General features: G+C 44.0%; 1 protein-coding gene across 1 annotated transcript in view; it reads right to left on the reverse strand.

Annotated features, from left to right (window-relative positions):
- USP13 (ubiquitin specific peptidase 13) overlaps positions 1–21,504 on the reverse strand; it is a 119,453-nt gene that overhangs the window by 36,812 nt on the left and 61,137 nt on the right. The window contains 6 exon segments of the mRNA XM_045502889.1: positions 1,488–1,662; positions 4,065–4,182; positions 4,184–4,219; positions 5,934–6,059; positions 15,848–15,941; positions 16,792–16,863. Coding sequence (XP_045358845.1) covers positions 1,488–1,662; positions 4,065–4,182; positions 4,184–4,219; positions 5,934–6,059; positions 15,848–15,941; positions 16,792–16,863 — 621 coding nt within the window.

The following is a 21,504-nucleotide window of genomic DNA, read 5'->3' on the forward strand; positions in this document are numbered from 1 at the left end:
TAAAGAAAGTGGGTCTACCACTAAGATACTGTGTAGATGTCTAACTGCCCAATGATGTCTCCAAGTTGCAATGAAGTAAATTTCACACATTTACCACACCAACTCATCAATGTTTCTCTGCAAGGACACACATACAACACATACATACACACACACACACACACACACACACACACACACACACAACACAGACCCTGTAACTCAGCAATCCTAGGATAAAAACTTACTTCACATTGAATAACTGATAAAGGAATGGAAAATTATTAACCTCATTTGGATATAACAACATTTAAAACAATCATTTTAAGAAATTATGGCTTTTTTTAGCTCTTTGAAATAAATCTTTGTGCTTTCCCATTTTTAACATATGAAGTCAATCATCTGAAACAAAGAGGAATCCCAGGGATGGCTGTTCCAGAGAACAAAGGATTTAGGTTTGACGGCTACTTGAGGTGATAAAACATCCAGCAGTAGCTCTTCAGCCTTCATTCCCCTTTCACATCAACTAGATAGAGCTCAATTTTTGTCAGGAGGACAGATGGCCAAAGAATATCTAAAAGGAGTGGGGGTGCTTGGGTGGCTCAGTTAAGCATCTGACGGTGGCTCGTGAGCTCATGATCTCACAGCTGGTGGGTTCGAGCCCTGCATCGGGCTCTGTGCTGACAGCTCAGAAACTGGAGCCTGTTTCAGATCTGTGTCTCTCTCTCTGTCCCTCCCCCACTCGTGCTCTGTCTCTCTCTCTTAAAAATAAATTTAAAAAACAAAGAATATCTAAAAGGAATAAAATTCCCAGAACCAAACTTCCAGACCTCCCTTCATTTTATGTGACTATGAGGACTTTACACATTTGACTGTATAAAATCGATTAAGGTGTCAAGTGCAGAAAAAAAAAAAAAAAACTTATGTACCTGACAATGAGGCACACAATGTGGAAACTGAACATCTCCTAGCTAAGTCCTGAGCAGCTCATTTGAACAAAGAGCAGGAGCCCTATGTACACTTTGAAATACCCTGAGAGCCCTGGTCACCAAGTTCTAAGCCAAATTTTTAATTATGGAATTAAACTATATAATATGGAGTTTAAATATTGAAGACTATCATGAGTATTTCCATAATTTCTTCATTAATATCATTCTTACCATGGGGTTGGGGTAGGGGGTTGTTGGAGTTCTTGACTACATCCTCTTGGAAAAAAGAAATTTCCTAATAGAGGATAAACCACAGCCTTGCCTTTAAAAAAAAAAGGCATTCCCTCCCTAGCACATAATATAAATTATGAACATTTTATTGGACAGGTCTCATACAAGTGAGCTCTATAATTAGGGTTGTATGATTCATTATCCCATCTCACGTAAGCAAGCATGTGCAGACTTATACAGTTCCCTGCTACCTCTCCCCTAGCCATTCCCCACCTGTCAAGGGTCCCCCCTCACCCCACTCCCACCATACAAGAACACACACACAGGTGCACACATATACACACTTACTTAACACCCGCAGACTTTGCTTGTAGGGCGCTGCTCCAGAAGTCATCGACATTTTCTGGTTCAGAAAAGGCCTGAAGGCAGGCACTAAATGGTATCTTGGCACGAACCAACTCAGGAAGGGGTCTTCTGTTTGCTTCTGCTTCCCTTCTCGTTAATTCATAGGCAATCAGTTCATCTGAGTAAAAGAGCACATGAATGACCTTGTACTCACTCTTATCTTCTTAAAGTGAAAAACTCCCCCTTTGGCCAACCTTCCCGAAGTCTTCTGGGCTGGGGCAAGATTGCTTACTTGTTGCCCTCCACAGATCCAGAAAAGCCTGCTGAAAGGCTGATCTTGAGCTATCTTTAAAGTGGCACTGACAGACTGCATGAACCATTCATATTTTTTTTTTGCCTGTTCTTCTTTGAGACTGACAGGAGGGACCTGTGAACTCCAGCCCAGATCAGAGGTTCTGCCCTCATGTGTAATGTGAGTGATGCAGGAACCTGGTCTTTCATTCGTCCAGAGGTCAAGGCTGGGATTACCCAAATGCCACCTTCCAATCACAAAGTCTTCACACCAGAGAATTTCACACTGAAAGAGACCCAAGGGTCATCTCTTCATTCTGATTAGAGGTCACAGAGGGTGTGGACCAAGGAGCAAGAAAACCTATAGGGGCCAGAGTCCTCTACCACACACAGCCTGTGATTCTAACCAATGCTGCCCAGACAACTCAGGTTGAGGTTACCCACCACCTCAGATAGCAGAGTCACCAACCCAGAAGGCCTTTTACACTATTCCTGCTCAAACAATTAAAATACCAAGGGAAAAAGAAAACATCACATCATCAACTTCCCAAGAGTCAGCAGATCTGCTCTTGGAAACGGCCTATAAGTCAAAATTTTGTATAATTTTGAAAGGGCCTTTTTGGGAATTCCTTTTGTTAACCAAAAAAAAAAAAAAAAACCAAAATAAAACAAATTACTCCTGAATTATCAGTTTTTAAGCACTCTTATGTACCTATGTGTTTTCTTAAGCACATCTGAGCATGGGTTTAAAATTCATTGTCCAGCCCACCATCAGTTTATGATGTACTTATATCTAGGATGCCAGCATTAGGTGTTCCCAACAATCAATTCCCAGAGACTAAATTATAAATCTCCTTTCTGAAAAAGAATAGTTACTACTCATAAATCATAAACAATGAGTTACAGAGGATCACAGAACTGAGTAGAATATCCCCAAGGCTGGCAAGAGAAAGCAATCAAGCCTTATTCTAAAACAGAAACAAACCACAGACCCCTACCCTCATTTCTACATTATATAAGGAATAAGAGTTTTAAGAATTTTAAAACTGGTCCAAAGTTGCAGGAGCTTATAGAAAATGGAAATCATTTCATCTTAAAATCATCATAATCCTCATTAGCACAACAAACTGACCCCTCCCCAAAAAAGGGAAAAAGGCCACCCACTGAGTTGTTGACCTTCACAGAAATGACCAGTTCACAGGACATAAGTAACATAGTAGATAATACCCTTCCTCTATTCTGCTTGGGAAGAACCAGATAAACAAACTGAAGGAACCTTCTCCTGAGACCCCAGCCTGGCCATGGTTCCTCTACCTTCTTCTGAAGTCCAGAGACCCTTCTAACGGGTCTTGGTCCTACAAAAGCCCCTGCCCCATCTCCCACAGGAGGCATTTTCAATACTCAGAGGTCAAAGCCAGGTTATTTCAAGATCTCTGCTAGAATGTCTCACATCAAAAAATGCAGTTCTGGGGGCACCTGGGCAGCTCAGTTGGTTAAGCGTCCAACTTCGGCTCAGGTCATGATCTCACAGTTCGTGGGTTCGAGCCCCGCGTCGGGCTCTGTGCTGACAGCTCAGAGCCTGGAGCCTGCTTCGGAATCTGTGTCTCCCTCTCTCTCTGCCCCTCCCCTGCTCGTGCTCTGTCTCTCTTGGTCTCAAAAATAAATAAGACATTAAAAATTTTTTTTTTAAAAATGCAGTTCTGGGGCACCTGGGTGGCTCAGTCAGCTAAACATCTGACTTCAGCTCAGATCATGATCTCATGGTTCATGAGTTTGAGTCCCACATCGGGTAAGCTCGAGCCCCACTTTGGGTGAGCCCACTTCTCCCTTTCTCTCTCCCTTTCTCTCTCTCTGCCCCTCGCTCACTTGCGCCCCCCCAAAAAGAATAAATAAATAAGAAGAACGCAGTTCTGATCATTTCCCTCAGAACTTATAGCACAACTCATGAGTGCCAATGTTCAAAGAACTTTCCACATTTATAATTACAAATAATGTCCCACCAAATTAAGCTGACTCCAAGCCAACTGGTTGCTCAAATTTATAGGCACTAAAATAGGTTCGATCCGTAATCCCTCCAACAAAAACCTGTGATGCGTTGGACTCTTCTCACAAGAAAATCACATGGGGACTGAGGAAACGAGGAAAAGAGACGTGCCAACCAGACACCATCTGGGCTGGGTCTACTCCTGACGCAACTTGGCAGTGACTGAACTGTATTCCTTCTCTCCAGTTCGAGGGTTTTCACGTATGAGAAAGCACACCGCTAGTTTCCCACTTTGGAACCATTACCCTTGTTGGTTGCTGCCTCCATGGCCACAGGTAACTGCATCAGGTAATCCACCCTCTCCGTGTAGCGGACTTTCCGGGTCTGACAGCACTGAATACGTTCTTCCACCAAAAACCGAAAAAACATCACTTGGGTTTTCTGAGCCAATGCGGTTCCTCTGAAGATTAGATTATATCAGGTTAGTAAATTTAGGACTATTGAGCCATAAATAAAAACTGGCATAAAACAGAGTATCTATCAATCTGGTGTAGAGATTGGGCATTACTAAGCATTCCCTCTGGGCATGGCAGTTCACCTATAGTACGTTCATAACAAAACACTGGCATTTCTCTAAAGTCAAAAAATGGGGGACTGGTTAAATAAACTGTAGTTCATCATGTGAATTAACATTATGCAGCCATGAACAGTTATGAAAGAGGGACTGACCTAAATGGAATCAGAAGAAAGGGGGTGAGGGAGCCATACTAAAGACAAGGCAGGGGGGAGGCAAGGGTAATAAAGGGTTGCCCTGGAAAAATTAAGGCACATATGATATGATCATGTAAATGCATTTGTGTAAATTATATACAAATAAAAAAGAAATCATGCTACATCCAAATATGTAACGATATGTGCAAAACATTCACAACAGGTTAAGTGGAAAATAATGCTTATAGGGGCGCCTCAGTGGCTCAGTCGGTTAAGCGTCCGACTTCAGCTCAAGTCATGATCTCACAGTTAGTGAGTTCGAGCCCCGCGTCATGCCCTGTGCTGATGGCTTGGAGCCTGGAGCTGCTTCAGATTCTGTCTCCCTCTCTCTCTGCCCCTCCCCTGCTCACACCCTGTCTCTGTCTCTCAAAAATAAATAAACATTAAAAAATTTTTAAAAAGAAAGAAAAGAAAACAATGCTTATGAAACAGTCTGGAGAGAATTAATAAATGCACCCAGGGAGGAGCCTGGGTGGCTCAGTCGGTTAAACATCCGACTCTTGATCTCAGCTCAGGTCTCAGCTCAGGTGAGTTCAAGTCCCAGTGGGTTTGAAACCTGCTTTAAAAAAATGCACCCAGGGGTGCCTGGGTGGCTCAGTTGGTTAAGCGTCCGACTTCAGCTCAGGTCACGATCTCGCAGTCCGTGAGTTCGAGCCCCACATCGGGCTCTGAGCTGATGGCTCAGAGCCTGGAGCCTGCTTCCGATTCTGTGTCTCCCTCTCTCTCTGCCCCTCCCCCGTTCATGCTCTGTCTCTCTCTCTGTCTCAAAAATAAATAAACGTTAAAAAAATTTTTTTTTTAAATGCACCCAGAAAGAGACTGGTAGGTTAGACACCAAAATGTTAGCACTGGTTGTTGGTAGGGGCTGTTCTCACTGGTGATTTTTATTTTCTTTCTGCCTTTTTATATTTTCCACAAGAACATGTTTGTAATCAGGAAAAAGCGGCTGTTTTTTAAGAAGGGGAAAAATAGTTTAATCACAAATTCTCAGTAGCTTTGAAAAACCACAGCATTTAATGTGATTTGACTCTGCTGTAAGCAGAACGTGCCCATCTCTTCTGAGTGGTGGCACAAGGACACCAAAGACCACACTCGCCTCTTAAGGAAGTCTGTCATGGAGACCAAAAAACCTGTGAATGAAATTATGGACAAACACTCTTATAAGTACAAATTAAAGAAGAACAGGAAGATCCAGAAGTGCTAGGAAACAGGGACTGAGAAGCGACTCTGCCAAACGGGCTGCGCAGAGCAAGCCTCACACCAATGCCACACGAGCTTGGACCATGAGAGATTCGGGAAAGGGGCGGGGGGTGGGCACCCTGGCTGCAACACAGTGGGCTGCACCTGCGGATTGGGCACACCTCTTACAACGCTTTGAGCAGTTTGGAAAACCGCCTTCTCACCTCTACTAGATTCACCAGGTGCAAGAAGAACTCCTGGGCATCCTGCTGTCTATTAGAGGAGAATTCCGGGTGGCTCTTGCTTACGAAGGCCTTAAACATGCGTGGAGAGATCCCATTCTGTTGAGGCTGAGATGTAAAAATAAAACCAACTTACAATAGTTTCACACACGTTAACAGCACTGAGCGGCCAGCAGGGTAGGGATGACCATAAGTCCCGATTTTCAGATGAAACCACTAAAGCCCACAGAAGTTAAACAGTGATGACAGCCAACGTTCGCTGGACGTTTAGTGTGCAGCAGGCACTGCACTAATGAAACACAGGAGAAACACCTCCACTCTCTAAAGAAAGGCATTATTCGACCCATCTTCACAGGACATGCTCCAAAGCAGGCCATTATGGCCCACTTCAGGGCAGGCGAGAGAGGCAGGAGTGGGGGTTCTCTGAAGGAGGCCAAAGGGGAGGAGAGCTCTGCAGCACCTCCTTCCCTCCTTGTGAGAGAGTCTGAGAGAAGCCCCCGTAGAGACGGGGGTGCAGCAGACCTCATTTTATCGTGCTTGACTTTACCGTGACTCGACGATACTGTGTTTTTTTACAAACTGAAGGTGTGTGGCCACCCTGCACCAAGCAAGTCTGTGGGCGCCATTTTTCCAATTGCATTCGTTCATTTTGTGTCTGTGTGTCAAATGTTGCTTAATTCTCAAAATATTTCAAACTCTTTCATTATTGTATATTTGTTATGGTGACCTGTGATCAGTACTTACAACTCACCGAAAGCTCAGATGATGATTAGCATTTTTCGGCAGTAAGGTATTTTTCATTAAGGTATGCACATTGTTTTGGGGGATTTTTTTAGACATAATGCTACCGCACACTTAATAGGCCACAGTGTCAGGGCGCCTGGGTGGCTCAGTCGGTTGAGCATCCAACTCCGACTCAGGTCACGATCTCTCGATTCACGAGTTCAAGCCTGGAGCCTGCTTCAGATTCTCTGACCCTCCCCTGTTTGTGCTCTGTCTCTGTATCTCTCTCTCTCAAAAATAAGTAAACATTAAAAAAATAAAATTAAAAAAAGTAGGCCACAGCGTCGTATAAACATAGCTTTTATATGCACCAGGAAACCAAAAAATTCATTTGGCTCCCTTCATTGCAGTATTCCCTTTATTGTGGTGGTCTGGAACCAAACCCACATTCTCTTCGAGGTATGCCTATACCTCCAAGAGAGGAAATGGCACAGCATGCCCCCAGTTACCGCTGCAGAGTGCTCAGGCTCATGAGCGTGCCCTTGGCTGTTTCTGGATCAGAGCACGGGTTGTTTCCAGGAGTTTGCCCCTTGCCTGGAGAAGCTGGAGGAGGCTAGCAGCAGCTGCCAGGATGACAGAGTGCAAAGAGTGGGTGGCAGGGACAACTCTGATAGATAAGGATATGTGAACTTCCCTGGGGACCAGAAAAACAGTAGCCAGGCTCCTTCAGAAAGGACACTGCATAAGATGATGGAAAGTCAGCTGGCAGAGGAGACTTGAGGCAGGAGCCAAGGTGGGGGTTACAGAAGTCAGCTGAACAGAAAATAGGGAAAGGTGCCTGTGGAGGTCCCTGAGGAGACAAGCAGGGAGGAGGGACACCTCTAAGAAACCACTAATGTGCCCCTACAAAAAGGCTAACCATGGCAGAATACACATGGCAGCCAAGAGGAAGCCAAACACACTAGTTTGGTGAAAGGCTCTGCCTCTTGTCTAGTATCTCCATCCCTTGATCCTTACTTGACTTTAGAGGGGCCAGAGCCAGAGGGAGCAAGGACACAAAGCTACCAGAGGATGCTGATGCTAGCTAGCCCTTGTGCACTGCTGGTTTCCATGACTCCCTCCCGAGCCTGGTAGGGGAGAGATGCTTTCAACTGCCTTTGATGTGAACTGGACTTTTTAATGCTGGTAATCTGCAGGAAATCACTGGAAATCTAAGCGATCTGCCTGAGATGCTCTGAAGAGGCAGAACAGGATGAGTCCATATCACCATGGAGGACAGAGGTGGGCTCATGATAAAGCTGTTTCCTGAGTCCCCTCCAAGTTCACCCATCTAATAATGGTGTTACATGTCACTTCACTCAATACTCACAAGAACCCCGCAAAGAAGGGACTCCCGTTATCCTCACTTGATAGCTAGAGAAACGGAGACGGGCAGAGAAGTGCCAGACAGATCTTTCAACTCAAAGAGGTCTTACGACCAGATTATCATGCAGCTAACAGAGCAGAACCAGAATGAACTCCAGTTGTGATTCCAATTCCAAGCTCTCTGAAGCAAAGATAGGGAGTGGCAGCTGTAGCACACAGTAGGTCTCAGTGAGACAAACCTCAGCTTGCCAAGCAAGCAGAGGAAGTGGTTCATGTACTGTGCAAACTGTGCGGCTGCTGCACACCCACTTCTTCTCAAAACCTCCACTTGCTATCCTGAGAAACTTAACAGAAACCCATGGGGGAGGGGAAGGAAAAAAAAAAAAAGAGGTTAGAGTGGGAGAGAGCCAAAGCATAAGAGACTCTTAAAAACTGAGAACAAACTGAGGGTTGATGGGGGGTGGGAGGGAGGAGAGGGCGGGTGATGGGTATTGAGGAGGGCACCTTTTGGGATGAGCACTGGGTGTTGTATGGAAACCAATTTGACAATAAATTTCATATATTGAAAAAAAAAAAAAAAACCTCCACTTGCTCAACTTCTGGGCCACGTTCCCCTCTGCAGTCCAGGGAACGTGGTCCCTGGGCGGGCCATCACTGAGCACACAGCACAGCGTGCCTCCCACTTCCTGTAACTTCCAGTCTGCTCTGGCCCACCTCCTTGGCCTCACTGCAGGCTTTAGCAGGTGGAGGCCACGTTTCACACTTCTATGAGATCTCCTAGACATCCAGGTCAATGCCTAGGGTCGAGGGACCATGTTAGGTGTGCACAATCACACAATCAGATGCAACGGGGGATGGGAAAACTCTCGTACCCATCTCTCTGCAGTCCCATAGCGGCTCTACGTGTAAAATCTCCCCAACACATATTTCCTAAAAGCAACGTTTCTAATAAAACTCTGGCGATTTTTCCTATCTTGTTGAATATGTATGTGACCTAACCCTGTCATCCAGTATTTACTAATCACCTTCATCACGCAGAGCATTACTGGGGATTCTACCTTCCGAGAGCTGAGAGACCATGGGGAAATGAAAGACAACACATGTGTCCATAACAAAGGCTGAGGAACACTGCAGAAGACCCACAACAGCGCCAATAGCTCTTAAAGGAGAATTCTCCAAAGTGGGAGCATTTGGGCATCTGAGGACCTGGAAACTGCACATAAATGACCAGCTTACACACATGCGTGGCGTCAGATGTGCTTCCAGTGCTAGATGAAGACCAATTTACACCTGATAATTAATGTTACTATCTGTATAAAGACCTCCCGGGGACGATGTAACAAGCGTAACTCTCTTCACTCACACTGCTTGATGCCTGTCTACCACATGGTGTCACCCAACACAAGTACACAAAAATAATGCCTTGCATCATGGCTAACATTTATTCATTCATTTAACAGAAATTTACTGAGTGCTATAACATGTCAGCCATTGTTCTAGGTACTTGGATAAATACTTATGAGATGTCGGGCATAGTTCTAACTACTTTATACATGTATCTTGCTTAACTCACCTAACCTGATGAGGTGATGATAATGATGATGATTTTCTCCACTTGACAGATGAGGAAACTGAAGCAAAGAAGTATTAAGTAACTGGCCCAGGATCACACAGCTATAGAAGTCAGTTACTTGCTATCTCACTGTCTGTCTCCCTGTGTGTGTCTGTCTCTCTCTTTATCCCAGGTTTTTTTTTTTTTTTTTTGTAGAGAGTGCACAAACAGAGGAGGGGCAGAGAGGAGAAGGAGAGACAGAATCCAAAACATCCTCTGTGCATCATCAGCGCAGAGCCCGACATGGGGCTCAAACTCAGGAACCATGAGATCATGACCTGAGCCAAGATCAAGAGTCAGACACTCAACCAGCTGAGCCACCCAGCACCCCTATCCCATGTCTTAATACTGCTAGTAATAATTACTAGCTCTCATCTCTGATGGCCCTGAGTCCATCTCACCAGTTGCTGAAAAAAGGAAAACAGTATGCCTTGGACTCTGACTGAGCCCTCTTCAAACCCACACGCTTCTGGAGTCAACATTCCAGGCCAGTCCAGCAACTATTCCTCTGCTCTTGGCAGTGCAGAGGTACCACACGGAATGAGTCTTTTCACAGTGAGCTTTATCTTTAGGCATTCACATACACACGCACTCACTGCCTGCTGCTGATGGCATTTCTTCCTGCAAGCTGCACTTCAACCCGATGTGGCTGCCAGTCCCCATCAAAGCAGCTGCCTTGGAAAGTTCAACAAGTCAGTAAATTCAGAAAAGCTGGCTGCTGCTCTGTGCCATTCACTGTGTGGTCGTACAACTGGGAGGAGAAGTTTCAACAGGGACTGTGGTGAGAACCCCAGCACCTCAGCCCCGCAATGGGCCGTGGCCCAGCCTCATTCATTACCCACCCCCACACCTCTTCTCTTTCTGTGCCCATTTCATTTGTTTTCCCTGGACTGACCTTTCTTAATCCTTCGTTCGATCCTCTGTCAAGCTATAGCTTGTTTACCATTGAAAAGTTATTTGAAGAAGCTTCCTAACCAGAGAGACGCTATCCCTTCCTCTCCACGTCACACTGCAGACCAGCTCCCGGCTTTCACCGGGTTCAAGCATCTTAGTTAAAACTAGCTGAACTCCACAGTCAATGTCTTGGTCATCAGCTGGCCTGTCTGCCTGTGCCCATGCCCCACACCTTTTCTATCTGATTTCAGATGGAAGTCTTACTAATTCCCATACTCAACTATTAGTATGTTCCCTTCATATCTAGTATAGTCCAAAATCTTCCAGATCTAGCTTCCAGCTTATCAGGAACACAAGCTGAAAAAGGCAACAATCTTTAAAGCAATCCTGGGGCAGATGATTCAGCTCCTTCCATAAATCAATAGCTTGCAGAAAAAAAGGGAGGGGGATTTGTAAAAGTCATCTTTGATACTGCAGGGGAAACTCCAGGCATGGACTGCATATTAGATGATACTAAGGAATGGTTGTGAATTTTGTTACTATGCTACTAACACTTTAAACAACTTTTAACATGATTTTTATGGGGTGGGGGGGGAAGGCATTCTAGTCACAGTTGCATACTGAACATGTACAAGTAGAAAAGGAGGATGCTTGGGTTTTGTGTTAAAATCCTGCGGGGAAGAGAAGGGAGAGGAAGGGGAGGAAAGAGGAAGAGAACAGGGAGGAAAAGTTGAGCTCAGGGGGGACTGCTGAAACCAGACTGGCAGAATGGTGATTGCTAAAGCTACACAATGCTACTTGTGTGCATATTTGCAAATTAAAAAAAAAAAAAAAATTTTTTTTTTTTAAGACCAGGCTCTGGATAAGGCAGTTAGTTAAAAGAAACCAAAAAACCAAAATAAGAACCAAAGAACGAAGTCACAGAAACCACATCTCTTAGTTGGCAGTGGGTCACTGACATCATCCCAGTGTCTCCTATGGGTCTATCACCACACAAGATGAGAGGGAGTGACCAGACCTGACTAAGAGTCAGACCTGCCTTCAGGAAGCATGCACTCTCACCATGAGCCAGCTCTTAAAACACCTGAAGCAATGGCTAGTCTCAACAACTAACTTTATTAAGAGGGAGCCCCAGGAGTCGCCAAAATAGCAACCACCTAAGGAACCTGTCATATTTATAGGATACTGTACTTACTTTCTCCATCAGCAATTGCAAAACAGATCAGCTAAAATTAGCGAGAGGACTACGGTGTTCAGAATCTTTCCCACATGCTTATTTATACAGGGCTTTCTGTTTAACTCTGCACCAAGAAAGCAGCCAGATACTCTCCACTCACATTCCGCTGAGCCTAAAGCTTTAATTAATAAACACACAGGAAGAGTGGGGCTTGGTATCACATTAGAGCAACACCCGTACGGATATTTACATTGTAAGACCACGGGAATAAAAAGAAAGCTAGATGCATCTCAGCCTGTCGCCCAGTACACGTGTATGGCATCTGTTCATATAAACTTTTATTAATCTTAAACCATAAACCTTGGGCCAGTAGTTCCTAACCCAGATTCAAACCCCAAATCTCCAAAGAGAAAGGAACAGAGGGCTTTCCCCAAGCTATTTTTCATATTTCAAAAAGTGAGTTAGAAATGTTACATTTTCCCCACCAAGAAAAATGGAAGTTAGCGAAAATAAAGCTCTTATGCTTGGGAGTAAAATTACATCACCTCAAAGCAGAACACTGGTAATCTCATGGTAATCAAAAACTAAGACCAGTAATTCCTTATCAAGTATTTTTTTTAGAGGGGAAATCAAATGAATTGTCATGTAAGAAACGCAGTTTGTTTAAAATACAGAATTGTTTAAAACATGTTATCTTCGGAAGAAGAAATAAATTAGAGTTATTCAGCATTAAAATGTGTGAAAGCATGGTCTTAGAATGCATAAAATCAGGAGTATTTTTTGAAGAAGAAGAAAAAGCGTCCTTTTATAAAAGTGAGGAGGTTTTATCTACAGCAGATGCAATTTAATTTTAAAAATCAATTCAACAAATTCATGTAGAAATGGCAGTGCCCAAAACAAATACAGCAAATCTTTTTATAGATGAAAATGTGCATTAAGCATGTGTACATAAAAACTAGATTTTGCCTTGGTCTACAGAAGACCAACTTAATACTAGGAAGCATGTAGCCTAGAAAGGACCCAAGATGTAAGACAGAGGTATTGAGAAACACAAGTTGCTGGGCCACCTGGCAATTCTGCAAACTTTAAGGACCCCCTGTTGTCATCCACCAACACCATCCACACACTGAGGCACTGGAAAGCCTGAAGCAAAGCCAGAACAACTCTCAGGGATGCAGAATAATGTAGGGGTCAAATGCAGACTCAGGGGCCAGCCTGCCTGGTGTAAATCCCAGCTCTGCCACTCACTGACTGTGTAACTTTAGGCAAGGTTTCTGCGCATTAGCGAACATACAGGAAGAGCCAGGCCTTTCCTCAGCACTATGCAATATTAGCGATTAGTATTGCTGGTGGTGGTGGTGGCCGTGTAAAAAGGCCTTCCCACCACATGGTGGCTCTGACTTCTCTCTCATGCTCTCTCCCTTCCACAACACATTCCTCTTGTAATTCTTCCCCTTCTGTGCTTTAGCACACCTTCTTTCTTCTCTTAGGGCATTTCAGGCACATTACAAATCACAAAAGCCACAGGCCTGGGACAAGGCCACGTCACCAAAGGGCTCCTGACACCTCAGAGAAGAGTCTCACAAACTGGTTTCTCTGAAACCAACTGCCAGTGAAAATCCTGATGCCTCAGAAAGCAATTCCTTCCACTGGGAGGGGAAATGGAGATTTTACTATGAATCACTTGTCTGTTCAAATAGCAGCTTAAAACTGACTCCCCCAGGGCCACAGATTGTATGGTCAACTCAAGCTCCTTTTGAATGTTAAAGAGACCCTGGTGATCTCTGAACCAAAGGCTCACTTGTATCCCACCCAGCTAGATGGTCTTCCCCACACTCCTAAGATGCACATTGTACTACTGGTCACATTCAGGATCCTTTCTCTAAGACCATTAGATCACGGTACCTTGGAGCAGGAAAGGATTTCACAGATCACCTAGATTAAAGGTCACACACTCAAATGCAACAGCATACTGGCCAAGTCACGAATCACAAAGGGACTGGAGCCAGCTGGGGACTGTGTGTCCTGTTTGAAGGGAGGGCTGCTACTCAGCTCCAGCCATCTGCTATCATGGGCCTGGAATCGCCACAGGGTCTTAGTGTTTAAGAGAAGCTGGAAATTCAGGTGTTTATGTGTGGGCCAAGGAAACATACCTACAGGCCAAATATGGCCCAAATGCTGGGTTACCCATGTTGGGCCAGACAAAGCTGGGGTTCCCACTTGTAGGCTACAGACCCTGGAGATCACAGAGCTACTGCACCACAGTCACTAAACCCAACAGTGAGGAGGGGGCAAGGGCCCCAAGCAGTCACTATTCATAGAATTTGAAAAAATACATGCCTTACTCATATAAGAACTACTTTTTTTCTAATGTAAAAGGACATTGTAATATTAACCAAACCAAACTTTACTTGCAAATATTACTAAGTTGATGATTTTTATTCCATATTTTCTCAAATGAGGAGACTCCAAAAGCACAACACCAGGCAGGAATACACACAGATTTTATTTACACTGGAGAGACAACCTTCACACCTGCAACAGTCACAACCACCACCCACACCAATTCTGCCATTTGACCGCTGGGGTTGGAAGCTTGCGTGACTAGCCCATGATCTCACAGCTCCTTGCAGACCCAGGAAAGGAAGCCAGAGTCCCCGAGTCCCAATCCAGTCTCCTTCTCCTCCACCAAGGAAGGTGGGCTCTGACCCAAAAGTGTCCCACAAAGTGACACAGCGTGGATGAAAACCCAGGATAAAATGTGATGAAAACAAAATGCTGGGCCCAGCTGTTTTCACCATCACCTCTTCAAGGATTCATGGGAGCTCAGAGGTGGAAGAAGCCTGAATAACCCCCATACTCCAGCCCCACATCCAAACCATCCCTTCAGCTGTGTCCCAGATGAGGGCCTTCCAGTCTTGGATGGATGAAAGACTCGTTATCTCGCCATGGTGGATACCAACGCATCTCCCTGCCCCCACACCACTCTGATCTCCCAGCCTGGCCATTCGGAGTATCTATTTCCCTCTCCACCCTCTTAAGCCCCTTCCTTCTCCCCACCTCCAAACACCACCTCTAAATGCTCCCTTCATAATCTCCCTTCTCCCAGCTTCTCCACTTCCCCCAACTAGCCAGCTTTGTTATGAACAAGCGTTTATTCACTTTGAATTCCTGCTGTCAGTCTTGTTAAGGATGACTGACTGAAGGTGGGAACACAGAGGTCAACGCTTGAGAAACAGATTTGCCCACTAAGTCAAAACAGAGCACTCTGAGGGCAGAGCAGGTGGTAGAGAAAAGGGGCACGCACTCCATTCAGGCCATATGCAGCACCACGAGCCGGGCTGCCAAACGCAGCTGTGTAAGCTGTGTACTGCAGAATTTCAAGGGCACCTCTCAAAAAGACCAGGTTGTGAGCAGTGTCCTCTGGAGTTGAGCAACAGAACCACCCAGGGAGGGGTCAGTAGCCCATTCTGTAGGCACATGGAAACGCAAGTCTCCCTATTAGGAGACAGGGTGCATCTTTCATTTATTCTATCAACAAACAGTGACTGAATGGCCAACTGAGTCTCTCATATCTGAGTGTGGTTTACAAATCTGCTAGGAGCTTACCAAAAATGAGAACCACCCAGCCCTCCCCAGAAATTCAGAATTCCCAACTCCGAAGGTGGGAGCAGGGTGGAGGAGGAGGTGGAATAGGAATGTGTGTGTTGCTTTTTAACAACCAGCTTCTTGAGAAATCCTAGCAAACAAAGTTGAGGCCTAGGAGAAAAAAGACATTATAAGGGCCAAGATTATGCTGCCCAAGGAGAAAATGTTTGTATATTTGTATCAGGTTTATTCCTTCCATCTCAGCTCTATCTAACGAAGAACACTGTTCTGAAAACCAGTGACAATGGCACGCACATAAAATCCATAAAGCAACTATGACTGGAAACACCAACCCTAGCTATTTCTTACCACAACTTTTAAGAGCACACAGACACCCTAGACTCCAAAATGAAATAGCTATTCTAATACCTTCCTAAATTTACAGCCACCAATTGCCAAAACATAGGAAATCCATATTTTAGCTGGTTAAGTCCCCTCCTACCTGCATATCAATGTGGCAAACACTGGGACACATACCTTGTGTTCTTCCTTCATCACCTGTTCAATGAGTTCAGATTTCACTGGAGGCTTTGAATACTGGCCTGAGAGAAGGCCGTGTCCTAACTTAGTCCTGGACAGGAGGGACAAAGAAAAACAAAAACGTCATTGTTGTTTTCCCATAGAGATATTAACATTATCTATGAATGCTTTTAGCTGGAACATTTTATCTTGGTTACTCAAAAACAACTTATTTAAGGCGGCCTGGGTGGCTCAGTCAGTTAAGCTTCCGACTCTTGATTTTGGCTCAGGTCATGATTTCACAGTTTGTGAGTTCCAGTCCCATGTCCAGCTCTGTGCTGAGAGAGTCTCCTTGGGATTCTTTCTCTCTCTCTCTCTCTCTCTCTCTCTCTCTCCCCCCTCTCTTTCTGACCCTCCCCTGCTCACACTCTCTCTCAAAATAAATAAATCTTAAAAACTTTAAACACTAACTTATTTATTTCATTCTTCTTGATACCGATGTCATTTTTAAACTAGCCTCAGTCCTTTATAAATAACTATTAATATCTTTCTTCTTCTAAAAGTAACACACGCTCATTTTATAACACTTTTAAAAATACAGAAAATATGGGGCGCCTGGGTGGCGCAGTCGGTTGAGCGTCCGACTTCAGCCAGGTCACGATCTCGCGGTCCGTGAGTTCGAGCCCCGTGTCAGGCTCTGGGCTGATGGCTCAGAGCCTGGAGCCTGTTTCTGATTCTGTGTCTCCCTCTCTCTCTGCCCCTCCCCCGTTCATGCTCTGTCTCTCTCTGTCCCAAAAATAAACGTTGAAAAAAAATTTTTTTTTAAATAAAAAAAAAAAAATACAGAAAATAAAAAAGAAAAGAGAATTGCCTTTAATTCTGCAACCCAGCAATAACCACTAAGAACACTTACTGGATACTTTTCTAAAAAAAACTTTAGATACCTTTTAATCAGCACTTACATCTGTGTGTTGAAATCCTGTGTTGGATCTAAAGGAGAGTAGTCAAATATTCTTGGAAGATTTCCCACATACCTAGAAAATGACAAGGGGGAGTCAAAACGTAGGAAGTGAATGAACAGAAATAAAATAAGCTGCCATCCTAGCTAAGACCTTCTTGTCTTTCTATCAAAGTTAACTCATCCACCCAAAGAAAACTTTTCCTGAAATCTTACCTTTACAGCTATCTTCATGGCCTTCCATTGTGCTTCTATCAGTGGGTCTCAACCCTGGGTGCAAGTTAGAATCACCTAAAAAGTTTCTCAAAAAAATACCAAAGCCAGGGTCACCCCCAGATGTTCTGATGTTGTTGCCTGAGACTGAGGCTTGGGCTTTGCAATCTTTTCTAAGTCCCCCAAATGACTATAACATGTAGCCAGAGTCAGAAACCACCGGCTAATGCCATCACAACTGCCATCTCAAAAACGAATGGTAAGGCTGGAAATTATCCCAATCATATCAAAATGAATAATGATGATAACAGGAGTAACAACTACTATCCCTTAAGGGGTCTCTATATAACCTGGTTGGGTCTTCATGAAAACCATATGAGGAAGGGATGGTTATTGTTACCCATTGGAGAGATAAGAAATCAGGATGCTTCCAAAGTCACCCAAGGAAGGAGTGAGGAAGCCCAGAGTGCACCCAGGCAGCCTGGCTCCAAACCTATGCTCTGAACCAGTTTGCTGGAAGTACCTGCCCTGTCTGTGATCCCTTGAGCAGTCCCCAACCCGTCCTTCTGACCAGTTTACATTGACAGAGCAGCGCCAACTTCCACCACCCACAGCTAATCTCACTATACAATCATTCACTTCTCAAGTTCACTTCCTATTTCATACCCTCTGTTCTGTGCTGTTCATCTTTCCATTTTCAAGCTTTAACTCTCTGAGTGTGAAAGCTCTAGAAAGAAGAATCTAGAAGCAGATCCTTTCACTGGCACTTCATGCACTCTGCTCTGCCCAATTCTCTGACCTCATTCCCATCCCTCTCCCCTAGACCACAACACACCAGCCACATGCCCTTCTTTGCCAGGACATGCCAAGCTCACACCTGCTTCAAGGTCACACCATCTGCTCTCTTTCCCGGAATGTTCTCTCCACAGACCCTTGCTCCATCTCAGGTCTGTTTAAAAGGCACCTCTCCACCCCTCCTAATTCCCTATCACCTGACCCTGGCTGACTTTCTTCTTGGCATGCTTCAGTATTTGCAATTCTATAATTTATTTATCTCCCTGTTTATCATCTCTCTAGAGATTATATACGAGAGTATAATCTCCATGAAGGCAGATACATGATCTGAATCACTGCATCTCCAGAACTAGAATAGCATCTGACATGTAAAAGGCACTCATAAAATATTTGTGGGGGGCGCCTAGGTGGCTCAGTTGATTGGGCATCTGACTCTTGGTTTTCCTCAGGTCATGATCCCAGGGTGATGGGATCCACCCCGCATCAGGCTCCACACCCACCATGCAGCCTCTTTAGGATTCTCTCTCTCCCTTTCCCTATCCCAATCCCTCGCTCATGCTCTCTCTCTCTCAAATGAAAACATTTTTAATTTAAAAAAAGTGTTGAATACATTTATATTGTGTAACCATATAACCAATTTCCATAACTGACTACCTACAAACCAACATAAAAGGCATTACTATAATAAAGCCCTAGCAGAGAACCATGACAAATAGTAGTCAGCAATGACTTCTAATCAGATCCCCCAACTACTGGACACTTGTAGGCACCTGCTGTCTACAAACTCAGAATTTATTCCCCATATTATGTACTTATGCCAAAATTAACAGAGCCCACTTCTCTGGGACAGTCCCATTCAGATGGTTTTTGGATGTGTCACTAGGGCAACAATTGCATCTAGAAATTTTCAGTCGACCAAGAGCCAAATAAGAGATCAACCAAACTTTGGAACAAAACTGTCCACAGCCAGAGACTGTACTGAGGAATTGTTAAAACACAACATGATGAATTCATCAGCTCTCCTACAAACCAGTCGTTATCATATCTCGAACATGATATGAAGATGAACATTAGTGAAAAGGCTTATGCTTTCAGGCAAGATTGGTGGAGAAGAATAAAAAATTAAAGGTGGCAAATCTTTGATGTCAGAAAAGCCCATTTTGCTAGTAATTTATATTACTTTTCTAATCGACGAGAAATATTCTTCATTACAACAAAATTAAGTTAAAACACAGAAGCAATGCTGGATACTTTTTAAAATACGTATTATACCTTTAGTTTGCAATCTAGCAGCTCTCAAAGGAAAAACAGTTTTGCTATCTGATAATCCATCTTAGCTCTCATTCAGTTTGTACACTACACCAGGTTACTTAGACTGGATCCTCATCAGAAGTTTCTGAAATGTAAACTGGGTTCTGGTGGCAGAAAGAGTATCGAGGAGTCAGGCTGACATTTCTAAATTACACTGTGGTTGTACGTAAGGCATTTAATCTCTCTGTGAGACACTCTTTCTACTTACAAAATGGAGACACTGTCCCCTGAATCTAACCCCACTGAGTTAGTCCCGCTGGGGAGAAAGGAGTCAGAAAAGCAAGTATTTCAATCAACTGACACTTGGTAAAAGAATGAGCAGACTGAGGATGAGTACGAATAGATTGCTCATGTTCAAATATATACAGTAAATGTGCAGAAATCAGAAAATTAAATATTCAGTAATATCAAATTCTAAAACTCTTGAAACAACACTGAGCTGAGAGATTTGAATCTTAAATCCAAAACACAGATGTGAGGTACATTTTTTCATTAAAGAAAAAAAAATCAGAAAGATAAAACTGTTCATCAAACTTTGGAGGGTAGAAAGCATTTTCAAAAACTATAGACTATAAAGCACTGAAAATGTTGGATTTTGTAACCAAAGAACACAAGTCTCCTCCATTCTAGTTTAAAAGAAATAGTGATTATACAACACCTACCATAAGGTCTTTCCTTCAATATTTTTTTTAAAAATCCTGGACCATGAGACACATAAGACGAAGTTATACTGTCCCCCAAATAACAATACAAGTAGGAGACAATGGCAAAAATTTGTGAAAATAATACGATGTGTGATACATAACTTTGAAAAGGTTTTCCCATCTCAGAGCTTCAAACTTGCTCTTCCTCTAAAACCCTCCGCCCCACTCCTCCTGCATATGGGTCAAGGTGTGACCCCTTTGCATGTCCTTTCTTCAAAGAGATCCTCCCTGATCACCTCTTCCCCTTTTCCTCCGTGGAACTTACTATGTTTATAACCATGCAGCTGCTCTTCTGATCATTTATTTATTCAGTGTCTGTTTGCCCAAGTGGGGCCAGGCACCGTGTCCTTTTGTTTACCACTGAACCCCTGCACCCAGCACACTGCTGAGCAGAGCAGAACCACTCCTCATTGGCTGGATGTGAAAAGGAAAACTAGACATGCAAACTAACCACAAATTTCCAAAGCCAGAAAACAGCAAGAGGAATGAGTATTCAAATACCAAGAGAGGAAAGAAAAGGATATTTGATATACTTTTGATTAACCACCATTAAAGCAATTAGCATTTCAACTCTACGTGAGTAAAAAATTGTCCTGTGCTGTTCCTAGTGTGCTGCCTACCCCTCCATCTGTAAGCACATGTGTCCTCTTCCATACTTGAACCATGGTAGAAACCTACCCGCTCTGGAATACACTAGAGATAATTTTCTTTTTCTTTAATTTTTATAATTTTTAATTATTTGGTGGGGGGGGAGTGGGAGTTAGACGATCCAAAATAGGCTCTGTGCACTGAGAGCCCAATGTGGGGCTTGAACTCACGAGCTATGACATCATGACCTCAGCCAAAGTCAGATGCTTAAGGAACTGAGCCACCCAGGCACCCCAAAGATAATGTTCTAAACACCCACGAGTGCACAGCCACACTCCCAGTCTGTGCAGCGACCCATCTAAGCCCAGCCTAGGGAAGAAAAGGGCCACAGACACAGCTGCTCTCCCCCTCCATGTGGGAGGAAGAAGGCAGCCCCATACACACACAGTTAGGAAGCACCCTACATCAGTGGCTCCCAATTATCTATGGTGAAGGGCCAGCTGTTTTATTTCAACTCATACAGGTGACTCCTTTAAAAAATATAATAAAAGAAAAAATGAAACACCTCTCATAAAGCATGACAATGTCAAATTGCTACAAAAACTTCTAAATCCTCACTCAATTTCCATAGTTATCACAGATCCCTATCCAGCAGTCCTAGGACCAGTGCCAGTCTGTGAACCACATTCTGAGTAGCAAAAAAATGAAAAGCTTAAATCCGCCAAGAAACTCCACTCACCAGGAGGGCAACACTGATCAAACCGATCACTGAATCTCTCCTAGAGCATCTATAGGAAGGAATGTGGCAGGCTTCCATGAAGATTGATGATTAATATTTTCTTGGCATAGAGGGTGATTGATGGTCTAAAAATGGAAGCCATTATTAATATGACAAACCCCTGTGAGTTTCTCAGTTACAAAGCTCTCCTAATCTCACCTGATTCCCGTCACACTTGACAAGTGTTCTCACCCAGCTCCAGTGCAAGAAGTCACACCATGAGGATGTGGTGAAATGTCCTGCAGCTGAGGAAGACAGGGTCCCCGGCACATGCTGAGTGGACTGGACGTGGAGTGGACGAAGGGCAGCGCTGTGCGCACAGGTCTGC

This window comes from Leopardus geoffroyi, chromosome C2 (genome assembly GCF_018350155.1).
Source record: "Leopardus geoffroyi isolate Oge1 chromosome C2, O.geoffroyi_Oge1_pat1.0, whole genome shotgun sequence".
Classification (NCBI taxonomy): Eukaryota; Metazoa; Chordata; class Mammalia; order Carnivora; family Felidae; genus Leopardus; species Leopardus geoffroyi.